Source organism: Petaurus breviceps, unplaced genomic scaffold (assembly GCF_028583685.1).
Source record: "Petaurus breviceps papuanus isolate PSGF00001 unplaced genomic scaffold, PetGlider_PUasm1.0 90686, whole genome shotgun sequence".
In the NCBI taxonomy this organism is placed as follows: domain Eukaryota; kingdom Metazoa; phylum Chordata; class Mammalia; order Diprotodontia; family Petauridae; genus Petaurus; species Petaurus breviceps.
This window is the reverse complement of record NW_027187309.1, coordinates 10,034,481-10,057,830: the sequence shown is the minus strand read 5'-3', so window position 1 is coordinate 10,057,830 and position 23,350 is coordinate 10,034,481. Positions and strand designations below refer to the sequence as shown.

The 23,350-nt window shown below is 34.5% G+C and overlaps 1 protein-coding gene across 3 annotated transcripts in view; it reads right to left on the bottom strand.

Moving 5' to 3' along the window:
* Positions 1 to 23,062, bottom strand: part of AGPAT5 (1-acylglycerol-3-phosphate O-acyltransferase 5) — a 90,245-nt gene extending 67,183 nt beyond the window's left edge. Inside the window, exons 1-3 of one of the 3 annotated variants that reach the window (XM_069065416.1) lie at positions 22,286 to 23,062; positions 11,353 to 11,422; positions 2,480 to 2,595 (exon numbers count right to left, since the gene is read on the bottom strand). In XM_069065416.1, coding sequence (XP_068921517.1) covers positions 2,480 to 2,595; positions 11,353 to 11,422; positions 22,286 to 22,507 — 408 coding nt within the window. In that variant the 5' untranslated portion in view covers positions 22,508 to 23,062. The remainder of the gene's footprint in view (positions 1 to 2,479; positions 2,596 to 11,352; positions 11,423 to 22,285) is intronic. The other 2 variants (XM_069065415.1, XM_069065414.1) reach the window with 2 other exon arrangements.
* Between the last annotated feature and the right edge of the window lie 288 nt (positions 23,063 to 23,350).

Here is a 23,350-nt window from a genome sequence, read left to right as displayed (position 1 = left end):
AGTAAGGAGATACAAAATAACTTGTAATACGAAAGAAGTGAGTAAAAACTGGTGTAATAGCAGGCATTATTTGCAAAGCAGTGTAATGGTAATGTAATTTGAATTTGAAGACCCCTTTTTGTATTGGCAAGTAAGCAGGTACTTAGCATTTAGTAATTAATCAAACCTCTGTGAAAGAAACAGAAAGTATGATCCCCTGTTCCTGACTTAACAGGAAGGGGTTGGCTGAAACAGGAAGTAGCTAATGCTGTGTGTGTATATAAGGAAAAGCCACAGGAAGGTACAGTCAGAATTCCATGGAGCACCAGGGAAGCAGAAGCAACTGTCAGGAGGAGGCTGAAGAGGAGCCCAGGAGCCCCCTCCCCCCAGGCTGGATAAGGTGATTCTGATTTTTTGAACAAGCTGCAGAAGACTGAGGAAGCATGACCAGAATGCTGACTTATTTGTCTATTTGTGGCTTGGTTGAGCCTTGAATTCCTGGGAACAGAAATTGTGAAGGATTTGAGATGGACTGGACCCTCTGAACTTCAAAGTGGAGCAGGACTTACATGGAGAGCTGGACAAGGAACTGGGAGCTGTCTGCCTTTGAATCAAGGTGACTGGTGGATTCAGGTAGGAGTTGTCTGCCTTAAGTTAAGATGAAAAGACCTCTCAGTGGGTACTGAATAGTGATGAAATTATAGTTTACTAGTGACCTAGGTAGGGGTGGAGGGTCTATGTATTTTCTAATGATTGTAATTAGTGATTGATTGCTGAATAAGCGACTGATTGAGTTAACTTAGTGTGCCCCATAAGTGGAAGAATTTGACTATTGTACTTTGAGATTATTGTTCTTTGTTCAAAACTTTGTGGCCAATATGGTGGAAACTATGTGGCCATTTTAATGATAAGTTGTTGTGAATAGTGTATTGTGATTTTCTGTGATAAGTTGTAATATTGTGAATGCTGTACCTTGATTTTCTGTGAATGTTTTGCTTTGATTTGTTACTGAATAAATAGTGCTCACTATACTGTGTAATCAGAACCTTAAAAGCTGTTCACAGTAGCATTCTTCTGGAAAGCTGCTCATGCATGGCATTACAAGCAGATATAAAATAAATTTAGTGATTATTGAGGCTTCTTGTTGACCTTCGACAATTTCGTCCTAAAACCTTAAGATAAATCTTTAGATAAAACTGTCTAGGACAATTTGATTTGTCTCAAAAGACCCCACTACTGGTCTCTGTTATTTCCTTTATTTGATTCCTACTTCTGATAAGAAAAATTTTTTAGTCAAACTCTATATAAATAAAGCAGGTCACAAAGAACTTAGCAATTATAAACCTCAGGGCAAAATTCTATTTACATATCCATTATATTGAGAACTTTTCATAAAATGAGTTTTGGTTTTATCACCAAGTGTGACTGAAAATAATAGGTCTTTATTATCAAACAAAAATAGGAACAACATCTGTTGTTAAATAAAATGTAACAATATGAACCTGTCATACAGTCACAAAGTCAGTAATTATTTTTCTTAAAATACATACACACACAGTAAAGGGACATATTTATACTTTTTTGTTTTTTGGTGCAGACCTTTGACGGTACAGACCTTTGACTATTCATTCACTGGTATGGGGGTATCTCAAGAGGAAAGTTTCTCTATCAGTACATATTTGGTATCTGGTTTATAACCTAGGAATATTAAAGCAGGGGTTCTGAATCTTTTTTGTCATGGACCCCCTTTTGCCAGTCTGATAAAGTCAACATCCCACACATAACACATAATTGCTTTTATTTGCCATTAAGATAATATGGGTTTTAATTTTGAGAAATTTGGGGAGGTGTAAATAAAGTAGTAAAGTTATATAGCATAGTGCAATGAATGAAAAATATGTATAAAATATAAATTCAAAACAGGTATAACAGATAATTAAATTTACAGATGACACAAACCAATAAGGATATTTATTCATGGCAATAATGCAAAACCTTTCTAATCTGTCATCTTTAAGACTAAACCATAGAATTTTTATCTAATATCTATATCCTTTAACTATTTTTAAAATATCCCTCTATTACATACCTTATAATAATTTTTATATATATGATCACTTTCATACTTGAGAAAATTTTAAATGTCAAATAATTTTAACAGGATAAATAAAAATACTGACAGCTACACTTTATAAAATTAGGTGAAAGATCATAAAGAATTAATGACTAATTACTAAGCGATATATAATCCTGGAGAACATTATTTTCCTTTACTATTTTATTCCTTATTGTAATATTACATGAAATATCAGACATTCACAATTACTTTTACCTTTTATATAATTTAAAGCTTCAAGCTTACTACATTTTAAATTCTATCAAATCATCTACATACACCATTAAAAAGAAGCTTACCATAAAAAATGTAGTTCAGTTTAGAATAAGATACTGAGGCTTACAATATTATAGAACTTAAGAAAATACATGAAAAAAAAATTACCTGAGAAAAATACCACCCATACAATGGAAGCCACTTTAAGCCATTTTTCAGAACATAGCGTACATGTCCAAGAGCATTCTGCCTGACTGCCAAAATGTCAGCAACAATCCAGTCAACTGCCAAAACAAACCCAAACTCATTAGTGCAAAAGTGCTTCAAAAGTTGCCTATAAGGTCCATTTACTCCATAATTTAAAACAAAATTATAATAGACATAATTAAATATCAACTTTAGATGTAATAAACTTATAAAATTAGCCCCTAAAGGAAGCAAAATTCTATTACATTTTTTAAAATGTCATAGGAATTAAATGCTCATTAAAAAAAACCCAGTCATAAATAAAACTTATGTAAGGGACAAAAAATATATAAAAACATGGTAAAAAAAATTTTTCTCTTCCAAAATGGTAATGGGGAATAACACAAAAAGGTAAAATTTTGTGAGATTTTTTTGTTTTTAACTAACACCTATTGATTGAAAAATGCAAATAGGATACATAACAGAAAAGACAGCCTAGATCAGGGGTGGGGAACCTAAGGCCTTCTTCACAGAAAAAATCCCCTTAATAAAAGAATTTGTTCTGTAAAACTTGGGACTCAGTCAAAAGGCCACAAGTTCCCTACTCCTGGCCTACATTTATAAAAAATTTGTTGTGCACAGACACATCGTAGGTGGTACAGAAGCACAAAGGAAAACATGATCCCTCCCCTCTAGAGGCTTCTACTCAGTTGAACGTATAATATATATTTATGTGTGTATGTATGTCTGTCTATGTATGTATGTATATTATATACAAACTAACTGAAAATAATTTACAGAGCAAAATATAAACCAAATACAACACAATTTAGTGCAAAAAAGACATAATTGATTTTTTTCAAGTGTTAAATAGAAGCATAGGGTCTGGTGAAATCCATAATAGAAAACTTTTGAGAAGTTATTTTTAATAATTTTTAAAGAGAGGATAGTATTCTAAGCAAAGAGAATGCCAAATATGTAAGTACAGAAATGGAAACACTGAAGTTACATACAGATAATGAAAAGTGAATTAACTTCATTTAAAGAGAAGGCCTAGGAAAGGTAATAATAAGAAATTGGATAAAAGAAAGGTGCATACTGATATAAGGCCTTGAAGAACAAGGAAAAAAAACTGGATTTGTTGAAACAAGCAACAGATTCTTAAAAAGAAGAGAGGAAACATGATTTGTGCTTGAAAAGGGTCCTTCTATTAGGTGGGCATACAATTGAATAAAAAAATATACTGAAAAAGAGAAGACTATGAAACTGTTGCAACCATGTTGGCACAAGATGACAAGGTCCTAGATTATGGAAATGGGAAGCATAGAGTCAAAACTAGTATATGAAAAAGTAGGTCCTGGTGACAAATAAGATGAAAGAGATAAAAGACAGGAAGGAATCAAAAATATTCTGAGACTGTGTGCTTTGGGCAGAAAACTAATACTGAGAGCAATCTGGAATTTATAAAAGGGTAAAATATATTTGGATGGTGAAGTTGGCAATGTTAAGATTAACTTGTGAATAGGAAATCCATGTGAAAATTTCCCATTACAAATTTAAAATAGGGGATTACAGAGAAGGCTATGAATGCCAATTTAGAAATTTTCTTTATAAATGTGGTAGTCACCAACTATAAGAAAGATTAGTATCTTACTGGAATGAATGAAGGTTTGAAGGTACTAGGCATAATTAGCCTGAAGAAGAAAAGACTCAGGAGGATACAAAACCTGTCTTCAAGTATTTGAAGATCTGTAATGTGGAAGAGGAGCTAGATTTTTTCCACTTGGATTTTTAAGTGGCAGAACCAAGAGTATAGGGTAAATGGTACAAAAAGGGCAAATTGAGGTTTGATGTCAAGAAAAAAAACAATCAGAACTGTTTAAAAAGGTCTACAAGGCAAAGGTTCTATTTACCACTTTTGGGGCACATTTTAGTAGGGATTTCTTTCCCATAAGTTGGACCAAATGGTCATTAAGGTACCTTCCAACACTCAAATTATTTAATTTTTCTCTGGGAAAATCCACAGGCTGCTCTTAAAGGGTAAGTAATAATCTTACAACATAGTACTTAGAACATGGTACAATCTTGATAGACATACCTACCTGCCTAATAGCCAAAGTTGACTGTCCCACCCTATCACTCTCCCCTCAACAATCCTGAGAATGAACAGGTATTCCCAGGGCCCAGTTAGAACCTCTTTGATTCATATCCCATCTATATGATGGAAGAAATCTTGTTTTGAGGTTGTTGGTGGTAGTGTATCCTAGATCCCTCAAAAAATGGAAAACAACATGATGTGGAGATCATTTGTTTAGTTTTCATGTTAGCTAAAGGTTAATCTTCCTCTCTACAAATGTTGCCACCTACTACCTTTTTTTTACTTCAATTAATTCATTTATTTTCAGATTTCAACATCATTTCCACAAGATTTTGAGTTCCAAATTTTCTCCCCATCTCTCCCCTCCCTACCACCTCAACATGGCATGCATTCTGATTTACCCCTTCCCTCAGTTTCCCTCCCTTCTATCACCACCACCACCCCCCATCAGTTTCCCCCTTACTTTCTTGTAGAGCAAGACAGATTTCTATACCCCACTGCCTGTATATCTTATTTCCCAGTGGCAAAGTCAATTTTATTTAAGATTTGTTTTTAAAACTCTGAGTTACAAATTCTCTCCCTTCTTCCCTCCCCTCCCACCTTCATTGAGAAGGCAAGCAATTCAATATAGGTTATACATGTGTAGTTATGCAAAACACTTCCATAATAGTCAAGCTGTAAAAGATTAACTATATTTTCCTCCATCCTGTCCTGCCCCCCACTTATTCTATTTTCTCCCTTGAATCTGTCCTTTTTCAAAAATATTTGCTTCTGACTACCCCCACCCCTTCATCCAATCTGCCCTCCCTTCTACACACCTTATCCCCTTTCCCCTTACTTTCCTGTGGGGTAAGATACTCAACTGAGTGTGTATGTTATTCCCTCCTTAAGTCAAATCTGATGAGAGTAAGGTTCACTCATTCCCTCTCACCTCGCCCCTCTTCCCCTCTACTGTGAAACCTTTTTCTTGCTTCTTTTATGTGAGATAATTTACCCCATTCTATCTCTCCCTTTCTCCTTCCAATATAGCCACCTCCCATCTTGAAGCACCAAAAATTCATTCAATATCAACAAAAAAATAAACACTTCCCTGCCTATACATACAGAATACACAAAACATAATTTAAGGGGGAGGCTAGGTGGCACAGTGAATAGAGTACCAGACCTAGAGTGAGGAGGACCTTAGTTCAAATCTGGCCTCAGGGGGTGGGTAACAGTGCCCACCCCAGAGTCTCGGGATCAGTTCTGGCCTCAGATACTTAACACCCACACAAAAAAAAAACTGGCCTTGTAACCTTGGGCAAATTACTTAACCCCAAGTGCTTAAAAAAAAAAAAATCCGGCCTTAGATACTTAACATAAAAACTAGCTCTGTGACCTTGGGTAAGTCACTTAACCCCAATTGCCCTCCAAAAAGCAAAAACAAACAAATAAACATCATTTATCCTTTTCTGGATGACTTAGGGTCACAACTCTAAAGTAAACAACTTGATAAAATTAAAACAGAACACTGGGCTAGGAGTTAAAATATCCCAATCTATCTTGTCTGGCTCTAACACTGATTGGCTGTAACCCTGGACAAGTTCTCTTAGTCTTTCCTCTAACCTGAAAAATTAAGGCATTGGGTTCAATGATTTCTCAGGTACCTTGAAGCCCTAACTAACCTGTTCTTTTATAAGGGCTGACAAATTAACGTCCTCAGCAATGATGGAAGTGTATGGAGATGTGGGCCCCTTAAGACTGGTCAAGACTGCAGGATTTATTTCGTGTCTGCTTTTTGGACTTTTCCTCCCTTCTTTCATGATACCAGGAAAATAGCTGTCACTTTTCAATGACATCAGTATGCCTCCCTAACAGTGTTTCTTCCCCAAGTCACTGCAAGAACAGTGCAGAACAGAATACCTAAGAAACCAGGTAACAAAACCTTTATCATACACAAATTCTAATGAGCAAATAGACTTTGAATAGGGAGGGGAAGGGGTGGCATGGGTAGAATAAATTCTACTATAAAGTACAGCTTGTGACATATACTTTTGCTGCTTAGAATTTTTGGCTATGCTCTGGATAAAGTTGCCAGATATAAAGATGCACCAACTAGTCTTTCTATATTAATATTCATTACAAGTATAGTTTATACTTAGGGTATCAATAAATGTTTTGAGTAATATTTCCCAACATTAACTCAAAAAACACACTTCCCTCCTGAATAATTTTGTCAATTCTTTCTTATAGTAGCAACATAGGAAAGTGATGATATAAGAACTACTCATATTTACACAGTGATTTACATTTAGAAAATGTTTCTCCCAAAGCAACCCTAAGTTAATTAATCAGTATAATAATTATCATCCCTATTTTGCAAATGAGAAAATGAAAACACAGAGTGATGATTAAGGGACTTGCCATACAAGATAACAACTGGGTTAGGTTTAGCACTTATAAAAGTTCTGTCACTTCATTTTTAACCCCATTTTGCATATCCTATATTCTAGCCAAACTGGCATACTTATTTTATACAAAACTATGTTCTCCCACCTCTGTACCTTTTTGGACTGTCTTCCATAGGTGGAATTTTCCTCTCTTCAACATACCCACATCATCCTTTTAAGATTCTGGTCAAGTAGCATGTCCCCAGGCCTTTCCTGATTCCCCCAGTCATTAGTGTTTTTCCCATGCCCAAATTATGGTGGATATACTCTACTTTGAATTTACTCATCTTTGTACATGCTTTTCCCCACCAAAATTAGAGAAACAAGGACTAACTAAATAGGGGAAAGTAAGCATAAATGATCAAAGACAATAAGAACCAAAGAGTAGTTCAGTTGGGGAAATTTCACAGAAGACAAGGTAAAAAAATATCAAAAGCTAAATAATTGATAACAGTAAAAGTGAAAAATGAACAAAAGATTCTGGACATGAGAAGTAATTTAGTTGGAAAGATTAATAAGAAGAGAATACACACATGTAACAGAAAATAAAAACTGCTCTTACATGTCAAATCAGAATTAACATGCATGTGACTAAAATTATAATTTGCACAAACACTTAGCTATTATTTTTGAGAAGTAAAGATGGAGTAACATGTCCAAGATTAGCAAAGAAACAAGATATAATAGTTAAGAGATTCAATGAGTTATGTTATGGGCCCCACATTCTGACATAACTAGAAATTCTAATGCTCCCCCTCTTAGACTACTTCAAAATTGGGAATGCTACAAGCACCTTAGGATTCTTTTCCAGAAATGAAGACAGATGCACCCCTACCTCAACCCCAAGATGCCAGTAAGAATTTTCATCCTCCTTCAGTAACTCCTGTTCACTTAGATTGTCAGAGTACCACCTCTCTTGGGCCTATCAGTAGTCACATAGAAGAGGCAATTCAATTTAACTAGCATTTTATTCAAGCAGTCAACAAGCTTTAATTAAGCACTTACTATTTGCTTTTATAGTTTTATGCTTGCCAAGCACTGTAATAAGCAGTGGGGATGAAAATAAAGACAAAACACAGTCCCAGAACTCAATGAGCTCGCATTTTACCAGCAAGGATAACATGTACAATATAAGGCAAAATACAAAGATGGCAAAGGACAAGTTAGATGAGGTGCTCCAAGAAGATTTGAGGAACAAAAAACTTATAGCTAGGGAACCAAGGATAGTTTCAGAAAAAGGTGGTGGAAATGAGGAAGAAATGCATTACAGGAATGAAGGCAAGCACAATATGGAAATAGTCAGCAGTCCTGTAATTCCAATTTGGCTAGAACACTGATTGCATGAAGAATGGAATTAAACTATGGAGATTATTAGTCTTCCAATCTAAAGACTTCAAATTTGGTCTCAAAGGCAATGGGAGGCCAGAAAAAGTTTTTGAATTTGGAAATGACTTTAGGAAGATGATTTTGGAAGTTTTAGAAGGAATAAAAGTACAGGGAAAGATTGGAGGAAGAAAGAACAGTTAGGAGGTTATTACAATAGATGATAAATGTCTGAACTAGGATAGAGAAAGAGGCTGAGGTCTGAAATGAGAAGTGTAATAAGAGCTGAAAATGGACAGAATTTGTTAACTGACTGGGTATAGCATAGGGACAGGAACAAGTCAAAGATAACTCTGAGGTAAAAGATAAGGGTATCAAGATCTACTGTTTTTCCTCAGATATCCACTGAATTTTGGGGAAGCTGGCCAAGCTTTCTTCCTTCTTACCTAAAACCCAGGCACTAAAAAGTCTGTGATTAACTGGCAAAATATCATAATGAGGTGTCTGGAACTCTAGGGGACCTAGGGAAAACCTTAATAAAGGGCTTTAAATCCTATAAGGTTTTAGAGTTTATACCTGCTTAGAGTTAGATGGATTTCTGTCTTATAGATGAAATGACTTTGAATAACTTAAGGAAATAAATCCACCTGGTATTTGCTTGAGGCAGTTAAGTACCTTCTATTTATATATCTGTACTCTTAACAAAAATATCAACCATCACCTGAATGCTAATTAGTAATTATGTGTTTCTAATAATAATAACTGTGCTAACAGAAGGAAAAGTAAAGTATAGGAAGAAACTTAACAAAATACAGAACATGTTTTTTAAGAAGTTATTAAACATGTTACATAGGTATTTTCAGTTATAGTCATGCTAGAAAAATCATATAGATCCTGCTGGTCCCACTAATCAGGGTCAGGGAGAATATGGATATATTAAGTTTAAAATAAACCCCAAATCTTCATTGTAGCCTAGGACTTCAAATTATTAGCCTATAAAAATGGTCAAAAACAGAGCAAAAACCAAGAAACTTCAGTTTCATCTTTTATTTCCCTTGCCTTCATTCTGGTCCAGGTGCCAAAGGTATCTATACAAAGTGCACCAATATTAGTGAGCATCAGGGAAGGGGTACATCAGACTGCCTAAGAAGAGGTAAACTAGCCCAGGTTGGAAATGGAACAGGTCAGAGCTTCCTTATCAATCATTAGAATCAGGCCCATCAGTGGCTACAAGAAGTACTTTTTGGAGCCCCAAGTCTCCAAAGAAAAACTTTTAACTAAAAAAATTAGGAATAAAATGGAAATTGGAGCTATGTCACCAAAGGTGTACAAAAGGGATAAGGGGAGATATTTAAAAACTGAATTCATCTTAAAATATACTAAGTTATAATAGCAAAAACAATGCATAAACAAAATTACATTAAACTGTAACAAAAATGAAGCAGGTTTTAAATAGTGTAAAATTCTTTATCAGCAGACATTAAAAACCCTTCTAAACAATTCTTTAATAAAAGAATTTTCATAGCAACCTAGTCTATCTCTTTCCTCATGTTCATCAGCAATGATTAGAATATTACTATCCCTGAAAAATGAAAAATGGATCGAGCATCAAAGCCCTCTTCCATTTCTAGTCATTGAACTCAACCTGCAAATACTCCATACGAATTTAGATTGTGCTAAAAATACCTTATTTTTGCAAAGGTTATACAGTATCTTAAACAAGATTGTTTATATATTAACTACAAAAATCCTATATCTCTAAAACAAACCATCCTTTCCCAAATATTTTTGGTAAAATACAAAACTGAAGTATTTAATAGAAAAAATTAAATACAATCACAAAAAAACCCTGAATACTGTATAATTATAATAACCAAATTTATCCCTGAAAAGATGAAAAAATACATCTCCCTCTCTTCATTAAAGATGTGTGGTAACTCAAAGTGAAATAATACATATCCTATTTCATAAGACTCAATTGATGTGTTGGTGACTTCTGCTACACTGATTTCCTTCTTTAATTTTTCTTTATTTTTATTTTGTTGTTAGTGGTTCACTCACTAGGAGATGATAAATGATATAGTCTGAGTTGAAGGTGATGTAAAAACAAAGTACCATCAATAAAAATTTTAAGATTTTTTAAAAAAGATTTACCAGATACAGATTTTCTACAAATATCACTCTTCTGCAATGCCAGCTTCACCACTTATGTGTAACCAGGCTAGAAACGGAAATACCATCTGGACCTGTGATTTCATTGGGACAGGGAAATCCCAAATGAGGAAATTCTCTCCACCAAAGTAGTTCAGTAACTTCACTACCATTTATAATCTTAAACAGTTTCCTAGCACACTGAAAGGTTAAGTGACTTGCCCAGGGTCATATCACCAGTACAAATCAGAGGCAGGACTTAACAAGTCCTGTCTCTCTATCTGCCTCTCCTTATGTAATACACTGTACTTATAAATGATATCACTATAAAAGTGTAAGATTATTTTTATACATTAATATATATATATACATATTTCTCCCAGAAACAGTAAACTTGGTATTCTTCCCACTCATTAAGAGGGGGAAAAATAGAACTCCGGGGAAATACCCTCATCATGAGCAAAGCGGACATAATATAGTGGAAAGATTTTCATCCAAATCCAACATGAAATTTATTAATTATCACACTGTTTCCAAGGAATGTTTAGGCAAACAAGTTTTTATAGCTTCCTGAAAAGGGCTTTTGATGACCCATTTTAACTGGTAGAGATTTAATATGCCACAACTATACTCCATACGCAGGGGGAAGAGGTTAAAAAAATGTTTTAAAATCTCTGACTTCAAAAACATGTGCAATAAGAAAAATAAGCTCAGGTACTATAAGCTCAGATAATAATACTCAAGGGATATATTTTATATAGTTCACTAAAAGGTTAAGGTTGGTAGACCTATTTTTACCACTTATGTACCTTAAAAAGAAAAAGACCTAGGTTTCAGACAAACAAAATACAAACCTGTGCACTGATGATTTGATAAATATATTATATTTTCTTTATGTTTTGGCAAATCCCCATATAGTATTATCTAAAAGATAAAACAACAACAAAAAAGAAAACATTACTTTCTGGTGGTGTAGTTTTAAAAATTAACATTCAACACTTTTACCTACAAAATAAGATATAACAAAAATAATGAAGTATTAACAAAGGCACGTATATACAAGATGTCATGAATAGAAATGTACACATCCAACAACAATCAGTGATTTAAACTTAGGGGTCCCTCAGAGCCCATAAGACCAAGCAGCACTAAGAAATAGGAGGAGGTCAGGAGTGAAAAGGTGAAATAATGATCAAAACTATCATTTCTACTGTCCTCTCCTCACACAGATGTTGTTAAGAATAAGTAAATTTAGGGTGCCAGACCTGGGATTCATAAGTAATCTTGGCCTAATTCTGCATCTGACACTAAGTACTTGGGTCAATGTATGTGGTCACTTAACCTCTTAGGGACTAACTTGGTTTCCTCATCAATAAAATTGAAATAATACCATCAGTATCTACCCTCACAGGGTTATTTTGAGGATCAAATGTGAATGCACATAGCATTTTGCAAATCTTTTAAATATTACTTAAATGCAAATTATTATTATTTCCACTATACTTCTTATGGGGAAGGAAACAGAAAGTAAAAGAATTTGCAAGAATATCCAATGTAAGTTTGCTAAACATTAAATAAACCAAGGTGATATATTAATACAAATGAAAAGACATTATTGAAATGAGATGGCATCTTTTTTAAATGTTCACATTTTTTGGAAATCAAATTTAAGACTTTTCACTCTGAAATTTGAAATCCTTTTTTCAAAAACATGTAATGCTATAATTATTTTGTCCTTTCTCTAACTTTTCAAATCTAATCTTCCATTTACATCAAATTACTACTTCTAACTCCACTTGGGATTCAAGAATATTTTCATTATAAAACATATATACATACATGTGCATGTATGTATTCCTGTTGTTACAGTAATTCAACATAAAGGAAACATTAAAACTTTTCTTGTATACCATTATATGAAAAATCTTTGTCACTTAAACATATTTATGACCTACAGCCAGTTATCCACTGCTCTATAATTAGTTATGTAAACTATGAATTATACAGAACAATAATGGCTTTCTCCTCCACTAGGTTTGCCCTTTAGTCATTTTATAAGTCTTTTCACCAAAGAAAAGAGTGAAAAGAAGTCCATCCATTAACATTATTAATGATTGTTGTAATTTTTTTATAAGCATTGTTTCTTAAAGTTATAAACAAGCAAGGAGTGATCAAGTCTTATGATTTTTAATCTTCCTGTGCCTAGCACTAAATATGGAACAAGAAAAAAAAACAAATGTTCAAACTATTCTTTTACTTTTAACACATTCTAAGGAAAAATATTATAAATGTAGGTTTTTAATCTACAAAATGAGGCATTAATTAAAAATAAAAGTCAAAGAGACCTGTTTCTCTACCATTAGAGACAAAAATTGAGTTTCCTGCACAAAATGCAAAGTTTTAGGTCTAAAATTAAGCATACTTGGAGAAAAAGTGTATGGGGGGGGGGGGTGAAACAAGGTACAGAAACAGTAAACCAAGACATACTTTAGTATTTATGGCTTAATTTTCTGGATAGGGTATCCACATTTAAACCTTTGGGGCTAATTAATTCAATCCAAATTTCTCCCTTGAGAGACATACCTAGACACCATGGAACATTTTGCCACATAAAAGCAATGCTTAAACACTTTAAGAAAATTTCATTTCATTTTCCTGCTTAGTGATTAGAATAAGAAGCCACGGCCTTTGGAGACTCAGTAAGTTTAAGAAATTCTTCACAAATTATACTACATCACAAAAACAGAAACAATATCATTCTAATTACTGCTTTAAAATATATATATATATATATATTCATCTTCTTAAAAAGACCATCATATCCCCAAATAAGCAAACACAAAGTTTCATTAAAAACATTTGACCATAACCTAGGCAGAATAAATTCAGCTGGATATTAAAAATACATAAAGACATAAAAATCTACCCACTCTTCAGTCCAGAAAAAAAGATCATAAGGTTTTAGGGGGCAAAGTAATGTGAAGTCCAGTGGAACAATGTTGTTGTTTGGTTGTATCCAACTCTTCATGACCCCATCTGGGGTTTTCATGGTAGTGATACTGGAGTGATTTGCCATTTCCTTTACCAGCTAATTTTACCAATGAAGAAACTGAGGTAAACAGGGTTAAGTGACTTGCCCAGGGATACAAAGCTAGGAAGTATCTTTAAGTCTTCCTGATTCCAGGCCCAGCACTCTATCCACTATACCACCTAAATATACAAATGGAAGCCAATGGAATAGTTATAGTTCCCTAGGATTTCAAATTTTAAAATAGAAAACAACCTATGAGAAGTATAGCTGGATCATAAAATTAAAGCTAAAGAAGTAAGAAATCATCTAGTCCTACCAACCTCTTCATTTTACAAGAGAAGAAACTGAGGGACAAAGGGGTTAAGTGACATGGTCAAAACTGTGCAAGTAATGGTAAATTATGAGTTTGGATTTAAACCCTAGTCCCTAATGCAGAATCTATTACTCATTTCTCTATGTACGCTTAAAGTTGTGTGACTCCAACAATACTCACTAGTATTTTTCTTACAAATTAAATCCTTTCTCTTATATGAACACAACTCAAAACTGTCCAACAAAATCCTTTGATCAGATCAAGCTGCAAAATTCAGCACATAAAACATTGCTAAACAAGTGTGTGAGCAACATCTTGTGAAAATCCTGCATTTCATAGTGATAAAAAAAAATTAGAGAATAGATTTCAGTTATTTAAGAAAAGCTCATGAATTAAATCAAGTCAGCTACTGTTCTTAATAAAGCCCCCTTTAATAAGGACTGCTCTTTCTCTCCAGATTCCTCAACATGCAAATATATCTGGCCTTTGCAGAAGTACTTTGCAACAGAGGATGATATAGCCAAACCCAACATATTCACACATGATTGAAAATACTCATGAATACTTTTATCAGAGATTTTCTCAAAAGACATTTGTGACTGATTACACTTTTTCTCCCTTGAAATGATTATTTGTTCATTACTTTCAAAATAATTCTTAAGAGAAATAAGGCATATGGAAAACTTTTGTGCAATAATGGTAGAAATATCTGAAAATATCACACTAGAGATTATTAATTACAAACTATTATTACTCCTAAAAATACTATTCCCATTAAGTAGAATCATTAAATCTCACAGGATAAATGAGACTGACCAAAAAGAAAGCAACACACAGGTAATAAAGTTTATAAAAATGAAGAATATATACAATATTGGAGTTTTTCATAATTTGGTTAATATTTCCAAGATTATAAAACTATGTATATGTAAAAAAATTCACATGCCTAAGCATAAATATTAACATAAAACATACATTAATATTTTACCCTATATTTTAAATTCATAATATTCCTATTTTATATTTCATATATTTAACAGAAACACCAAGGTTTTTCAGTGTTGATGGCAATTTTTAAGTCAACTCATGAGAGAAGCTACTTAGACATTTTAATACTCAATGGACAACTATTACCTACTAGTTAAAAGTATTAGTGAATCATTTGTGATTACAATTGTACAACCTTTTGCAATTCTTTTTCACAGTCCAATAAACACTATAGTCGCATCTATTGATAATGCAAACAAATTAAACATGTATGTCATAACTAAATTTTATTTCAGAAAACCCATGAGATATTCTGTGGATCCCTGGGGTTACAAGAAGTCATAAGAGAACCACCATTCTTTGTGTTAAAATGTGAAGGTCTTCTAAAAACATTACTGTTCATTTAGTAAAAGTTAATTTCCCACCTAATTCATGTAAAATAAGGTCCTTAAAAAGAAACCTATGAAGAATATTTAGTCATTTTATTAGTACTATGAAGAATAATTGTCAAAATTTTACATTTCCTATCAAACAAAAAAGTATAATTCTACCTCATTTCTCTTTGTGAGCTCACTCACAGTTTATATAAAGTGACTATGCTCTAGTGGATCTGTTATGTCCTGTTTAAGAAAGTCATTTTGCTAAATAAGAAGTAAATAAAAACTTTTAACTTGCTATTATCAAGTTCTATCATTCTCTTCCAAATTAAATAATTCTACCACCTTTTAAGACCTTTACAGGAGAGCAAAGAATGAAATTCATTGTTTTCAAATCAGTACAATAAGAAATGCAACAGGCAAAAAAAGGAACAAAATCATCAGTCTCTCAACATAAGGAATACCACATGTAAATAATGCCCTTTTCATCAATGCAATTTAGATAAAGGTATCAAATACAAATTCATAAAGTGTATGTTATTTATGAAGCCTCAGGACATATGCAAAGGAAAGGTTACTCTAGACATGAAAGCCTTGAATATTTCCCTTAAGAATCTGAAACTATGTTTCAGGTTTAAATCACTGTATCAACTTCCCTAAAGATTTTTAGAAACATCAAACAGTAGATTTTTCTGTCAATGTTTAAAGACTATTTGGTAATTAAAGCATATACTTGGGTAATTCAATTTGTTTTTATATGAATTTTAGTTTTAAAGTAAAATATAAAATTGTCATATGAGGACAGAGGAAATATAAAAGAAAATTATTCTAGGGACCCACTGATTCCCTACATATTCAAAACCACAGCATAGAAAAATCATTAACATTTGATACACTTTAAGTGAGATACAAATTATGAAATGGGCATAAAAAAGTTCTACACAGTTTTAATCTCAGTTCTGTTATTTACTATCTTGTACCCTTGCCAAGTTAGTTAAACCCTCTAAGGCTCAATTCCTTTATCTGTAAAATGGGGGGAGGTGGTAAAGAGAAGAAAAACTATATAATTTCTAAAGATTCCTTCTGCCTCTAGATTCTATGATCTGAATGAAGCCATAATATAGTTCCTGAAATAATTATTTTACTTTAAATAATAATTTTATCATAAAAATATGGTAAAATAGGGTCTTAGATAAATTTAAGTTTTTATGTTCCCTTTTAAAGTTGTTGATGTTAAAAAAAAAAGTCAGATGTGAAGCTGCAGTGTAATAAGCTGTGACTGAAAATTAAAGGAAAGCTAAAACTATAATGTGACTTTTCCTTCATTTCTCTAGTTTATAAGAGTTTAAACTGGTTGAATTGGGAAGAAACTAGAATTCAATGAAATAATCAAGAATATATCTGTTAAAAGCAGGTTTACCTGCCAAGCACAGAAGATCATGAACTTCATGGACCTACTTCCCTTCATCTTAAATATTTTATGTAAAGAGGAAAAAAATCAATCACTATATAACAAATAATTTTCTTTGAAAATTGAGAGAAATATTCCACTTCAAAAAGAAACTAACTCTAAATCCTTCAATGGTTTGAAGTTTATGGTAAAAATATTTTGGGGGTCATTTCAATTAAGGAACATGGCACAGTGAATACAGAATCTAACTGAGTCAAGAAGACTAAATCCTGCCTCTTATAATTTAGTAGTCCTGTGACCCTGGAACAAGTCACTCAACATCTTGGTGCCCCTTATGAGAAGAGGAAAGGAATAAGAATGTATTAAGCACCTACTTTACTATAAGACAGGAACTGTGCTAAGTGATTTACAAATATTCTCTCATCTGATACTCACAACTGTGAAGTAGGTGATACTATCATCTCCATTTTACAATTGAGGAAACTGAAGCAGTCAGATGTTAAGTGACTTGCCCAAGGTTACACAGCTAGATCTGAACTTAGAACTTGAAGACTAATTTGCTCATATGTATAGTGAAGGAAGCCTCCAATCAAGAGTTCTTCTCACCCATGAAACTTAAAATATGATGCATTCCATAATAGGGATACAGAAACAAAATGGAAATACTCCTTTGCCTTCAAAGGCATTTGCCTTTCTTTTTTTTCTTTGTTTTTTCATTTGTAGGGAAGGAACGCAACATTTAAATACAAAGAATATAAAAAGTAATTTTTCTTAGGGAGAGATCAGGAAAGATCTCCTGGTAAGAAATAGAGCCTTGGAGGAAGTTCAAAAATAGGTCAAGAATATTTAACTTGGTGAAAAGGAAAGGAGTCACTACTGCTCTAAAAAGGAATAAAATGGAATTTTTAAAAAAGTTTAAAAAATAGCTTACAGAAAGAACAAGGAATTAATTTCTAAAGTTTCATAACAAGATCATTTAAAAACTACCCATGGAAGGGAAAAATAAGTTATTTAGTAATACATCCCTTTTCCCCTCCTCCCTTTAAATTATTTGAAGAAAAAAATTTGATTCAAGTTGAGACCAAGAATCAAGGACAAGAATGAACAGCTGTTCAAATATTGTCAGAGAGGGGCACCTCTTTGATGGAGATCCTATACTTAGCAAGTGCCTTCTTGGTAACTGAATTTTCCTTCCACACTCCCTTTCTTTCAAAGAACAGAATTAAGAAATGGCTTTTCACCAAAATAATGCAAGTATATTTGGATTCATGACCCTATTTTGCCATTTTAAAAATATATAGTAGTTAGTGGCAATCACTTCTATAAATGTGAACTAATGCTATCTGCATCAAAAGAAATAAAAGTATGTATAGAATGTTTTTTTTATTTTTACACACACACACACACACACACACACACAAATTTGCTTCTAATGGTAGCCATCTCTAATGGAGGAGGGGAGAAATAAAGTTATATATTGTCAACATTAACATTCCTCAACAATGATAACTTTATTATATACTTAAAAAGAATAGCTAGTTGGGGCAGCTAGGTGGCAGTGAGTAAAGAACCAGCCTGGAGTCAGGAGGACCCCAGTTCAGTTCCAGCCTCATGCCCTTAGCACCCACACAAAAAAAAAACTAGTCATGTAACCTTGGGCAAGTTACTTAACCCCAAATGCCCTCCAAAAGGCAAAAAAAAAAAAAAAGAATAGCAAGTTGTATATAATAGATTTGCAGTTTCACATGCAACCATCTCTTTTTTTCTATTTCACTATGTTTTGGAAATGCTTGTTTTATTTCTTAAGTTCAGAATAAAATAAAATATATTAAAAAGATTTAAATTGGAAAAAAGAAAAATAATTTTAAAAAACAGATGACTAAAATTCACTATTTTAGTATGTGCAATTATGTACCAACTGATATCCTTTATATTTCTAAATAAGGATTAACCCTGGAATAGTAAGGAAAGAGCTAAATACAAGGTCTTTTTATTCCCACATTTCTTTCAACTGTCATAAAGACACCTGTTTTTTTAACTCAACATATCCAAAAAAGTTTTGTTTGTTTTTTAATTCTAACTCCATCTCTTGTTAGCTCATTGAACTTGGAAAGAGCTGTCAATCTCTTAAGGGCAACAAGGTGGCACAACAATGTATAGAGCACTGGACCTGGAATCAGGAAGACTGAAGTTTTAATAAGGCCTCAAACACTTGCTAGCTGTATGACTCTAGGCAAGTCACTAAAACCTCTGTCTGCCTCATTTTCCTTGTCTGTAAAATGGGGACTAAAATAGTACCTACTTCACAGGTTTAAGGTCAGATGAGATACTTTGCAAAGTGCCAGGCACACACATAGCAGGTTTTATATAAATGTTTATCATCATCATCTTTATTAATCTACTCCAAGGTTCCATTCACCATTTCAAATTAAAATTACTCTAATGCCATTATTCCCCTAATATGTATTAAATTCTCCCACTACTACAGTAAAAGCTCCTGGTGAAAAAGGGACAGTGCTTTTATCATTTCTATCTCCTTAGCACTGTTCGTGACACATCATAAGAGTTACGTTAGTGCTTTTTTATTCATTTATTCACCAACATACTACCTATGAGACCAGGGATGTCACTTATCATCCCAACAATATGATAAGGCTTAGAATGTTCTTGAAGTACCTAAACTCAAAAAGTTTGCATGAAAACATTTTGTATACATTTATATTTACAAAGTAAGGTATTTATATTATTAATTTTAAAACACCATGCCAGTACAAAACAGTATATAAAATAAGATAGGCAATTTCACAAATTGTTCTTTTAGAATCATAGAAACTGCATAATGGTGGCTTATGTATTTTACTAGTAGGCATAGAGTAAATCTTATCTTAAAATGGTAACTGTAAAGTACTATACAAATATAACTATAGCATTATAATTGCTAAGCTTTTCATCATCCAATTCTTCATGACTTCATGACACCCAGGTGCAGTTGATATGCTAATCACTTACCTATCAGTAAGGTTTGTACTTTTGAGTTGTTTTTCCAAAGGAAGTTTTGTACCCAACAAAATCACATTCCCAACCCTTTTCAGCAATCTGGACATTGAAAAGTCCAAATACTTAAACTACACATTAGATTTCAATATTTCAAATAAGTGATAGGAAGGAAGTTAAAAAGATGAAAGCAAGCTCATATTAGTGGGGGAAAGTGTAAATTATAAGTTTTTAATACAATTAAGACTTGCAATTATGCATAGTACCCGCAATGAAGTTAAATGTATTGCTTAGTGGAGGTTCAAAACCTAAATGTCTTTCACATTTTTTCATCTGGACCCATGATTTTGTCAGTACAGGAGCTCCTCATGAAAAAACTCCCTTTACCAACGAAGATCTGAAACTATTCTAGAATTTATCAAAGTTAAGTGACTTGCCTAGGGTCAAAAAACCAGTATGTCAGTCAGGACTTGAATCCAGGTCCCCCTGACTCTTCTTTCACAAAGTAGGCACTTTGTTGAAACCAATAACATCACCTTTTACAATACAGACTATAAATTATCACTTACCCAAATTTTAAAAAGCTAATTACTATTTAAATTGAGAATATTGTTTCATTAGTATTTTTAAAATGTTTATTTTAAATCATCAAGTTATTTCTCTCACAATATTGAATTTTGGGGGAGGAGGGCAGATGATTTACTATGCAAAGTAAATACACTTGCAAATATAGTTGCAAATTCAACTCAACCCCTATCTAAAATAATCACAAATTCTGAATTAGTTAGAAGTAATTAGATGATGTTTTGTTTTACTATTTCTAGGCATACTATCAATTTAGCCATTAAAAAGTTGTGCTGAAGAATATCCAAAATGGAATTCATCAAAATAGTGGATATAAGGATACATGACATTTTTATATTTTTTAAAACTTCCTTAAATAGAAATGTTTAAGAGATAGAACAAAAATACATGGTATACTACTCATTTTCAAAATCTATTTTTACTAGACAAGAAACAAAACTGTCTATTTTGCAGTGAAGTTATATTAGTCTAGAAAGTCCTAAACTTATTATAAGTGGTATATAGAGAAACTGAAATATATTTATAAGGGCATGCAAAAAAGCTTCCAATAAGACCTATTTTTAAAGTAATTTAACAGAATAGTCTGAAACAATGCTTCTCCCTTCTATCCTGTGAACCACTTAAACAGCTATTGGGTTAGATGGAGGTTAGCTTCCACTAGATTCTATTTCTTTCTTTTTAACCCTCTTTTCAACTCTCCTCTCTCTCCTCAAACCCAGCTTTAGCAAAACTTAATGAAAATTAGCAATTTCCTTGCAGAGTCATCAGCAGCTGAATGCCAACTGTAGAAATAGACATATCTATTCTCAAAGTAAAAACGAACAAAAAACTAGGCCTAGGGGTCACAAAATGAAAATTCTTATCCATATTTCACCACTCACTCTTAGGCATAAACTACCTCAGTGAATAAAATGAGTTAAAATAAGTTTTCCAACTACATGTTGAAGAGTAAACAATGCATACAGTATCTAAAAATCAAAGTCTAAATTATCTACACTATAAAGCTCAACAAAGTAGTATTAAATATAGGCTATCTATTTTTCAAATTATAAAAATCGGGGAAAAAAATCAGAACATCTATTTTTGTTGTATAAAAACAATGAAGCTGAAATCAAAGTTAGGGTTTATAGTTCCTGATATATCTTATTGTTTTTCTGTGTATAAATTTGTATTTTAACTATAAACATGAAGGAGAAAGGATGACCATTATGCGATTAGTAAATTTTTAAAAATCACAAAGCTATCAAATTTAGACTGGCCAAATAAGAGACTAATTCCTTCACCCAAAGATTACTAATACTGAAGAAAAATCTAAGTCTTTGTTTATAAAAGTTGCGTTTCATTTCCAAAAGGTTAATCTGCTCTCCTTTACAGACCATTTTTAGGAAGAAACAGTTAGAAATATACTCCTCAATTCGGCGATAAGCGTATCATAACACGGCAATTCCAAGCTAACTCTAGCAAAAAGCCAGAAGTAATCAATTTACACGACCCACTTATATTTACAAGGACTTGAGTACTACTAATAAGCTATACTCAATATTTTGTGAGGGGGAAAATGAACACTTTTTACGTTTTCCATTATTTATACTTAAGGCAAGCAAAGAAGCACTTCCTCTCTCCAAACCAGTGGGGGTACTTTCCCCTAGGTGGTAAAACAGTGGGACTACTTAACGTAGCCCAAGAATCTCTGGACAGGTTAGACAAAACTGGTGCATATGTTGAGAATCTTCCCCAGCCTTGGCGCACAAGCTAAGTCTGCTAAATTTTTGGTTCCAAAACTGGGCCAGCCGTGCAAAAAGCATCTAAGAGGATCAACGAGTGTGAGATTGGAAGGGGCCCTTTTCAACGTCTTCCCAGAGAAACTGGGGCCTAGAGATTACAATCGACCCCTTGTCCTCTGCTATGGATCCAGTCTCTGTCCCCACCACGTGTAGGGTCAGTGGACGTCAACCCCTTGCTCCTCTGAGTCCTGGTGCAGCCGGAGGCCCAGAGAAGGTGGGGAATTGAGGTAACAGGGAGTCGAAAAGGGGACTCTCCGGAACAGGGAGAGGTAAGCCGGAAGGACTAGGGAGAGGCGGGTGCTCACCTGGACGCCTGTGTAGTTTTCGAAGAAAAAGAGTACCATGCTCTGGTAGATGTTGTAGAAGCGATCGTCCACCTCCTGATAGATGCGTGCTCCCGGCACGAAGAAGGAGAAGAGGCGCCAGCCCAGCCAGGCCAGGATGTAGGTGGGGGCCGTACCCAGCATCACGGCAGCCGGGAGGACATAGCGCATGGAGTACGTGTGGAGCACCAGGGACAGCAGCATCTTCCTGCTCCCGCGCTCACTAGCTCGCGACGTCGCGGCCCGGCTTCCTCCTGCTGCTGCTCCGTCTCCTTCCTTTCCTCCGCGCGGGCAAGGGATCACCGTGCCCAAAGGAGAATCCCTAGCCACAGGCTGCCCGGCCCCCACCCCCTGCCCGCTCCCGAGCCACGGAGCCCGCCGCCTCCTCCTCCTCCACCACCACCACCACCGCCGCCGGCGCCGCAGCCCCTCAGCGGCATGGGCTGCCCTACTGGCCGGCGGGCGGACTTCTCCCTGACAAGGAGGCCGGCTCCCCCGGCTTCCTGCTCCCCAGTAGACAGGGACACAGAAGCTAGGCCCAGTGAGGGCACGGCGACCTGTCCCAGGCTGCAAGGGAGCCTGGCTCGGGTTACCTCAGAAGGAGTTATGGCTCATGACCCTCCTCTGACACCATACTGCCAAACCTGGTGAGGGGAGCGGCCCTCCAGGCAACAAACTGGCCCCTGATTGGCGGAGCCTGAGCCGCCGGTTGGAGGGCAACCGACAGTGCTCTGTGTGTCTCGCGCTACAGACTGTCAGACTAATTGCGCATGCGTGTGGCTGACCAGCAAGCCCTACTGCTTCTCCCCTGAAGTTTTCTGCTCCGGCTTTGAGCAGTGGAGTTAAAAATGGTGATGACTCGGTCTGGGTAGGAGCCCTAACTAAAATGGAGAAAAAGTCTAGAGAGCTAGAAAAAGAAAAAAAAAAAAAAGGGCTGTAGGGAAAGGAGGAGTATCGGATAAATTATTTCTTCTGGATAACGAGCTTTCCTGTCATTTTCAGTGTCTCCACGTTTTGTCACCAGACAGAAGAAACCTTGACTGACAG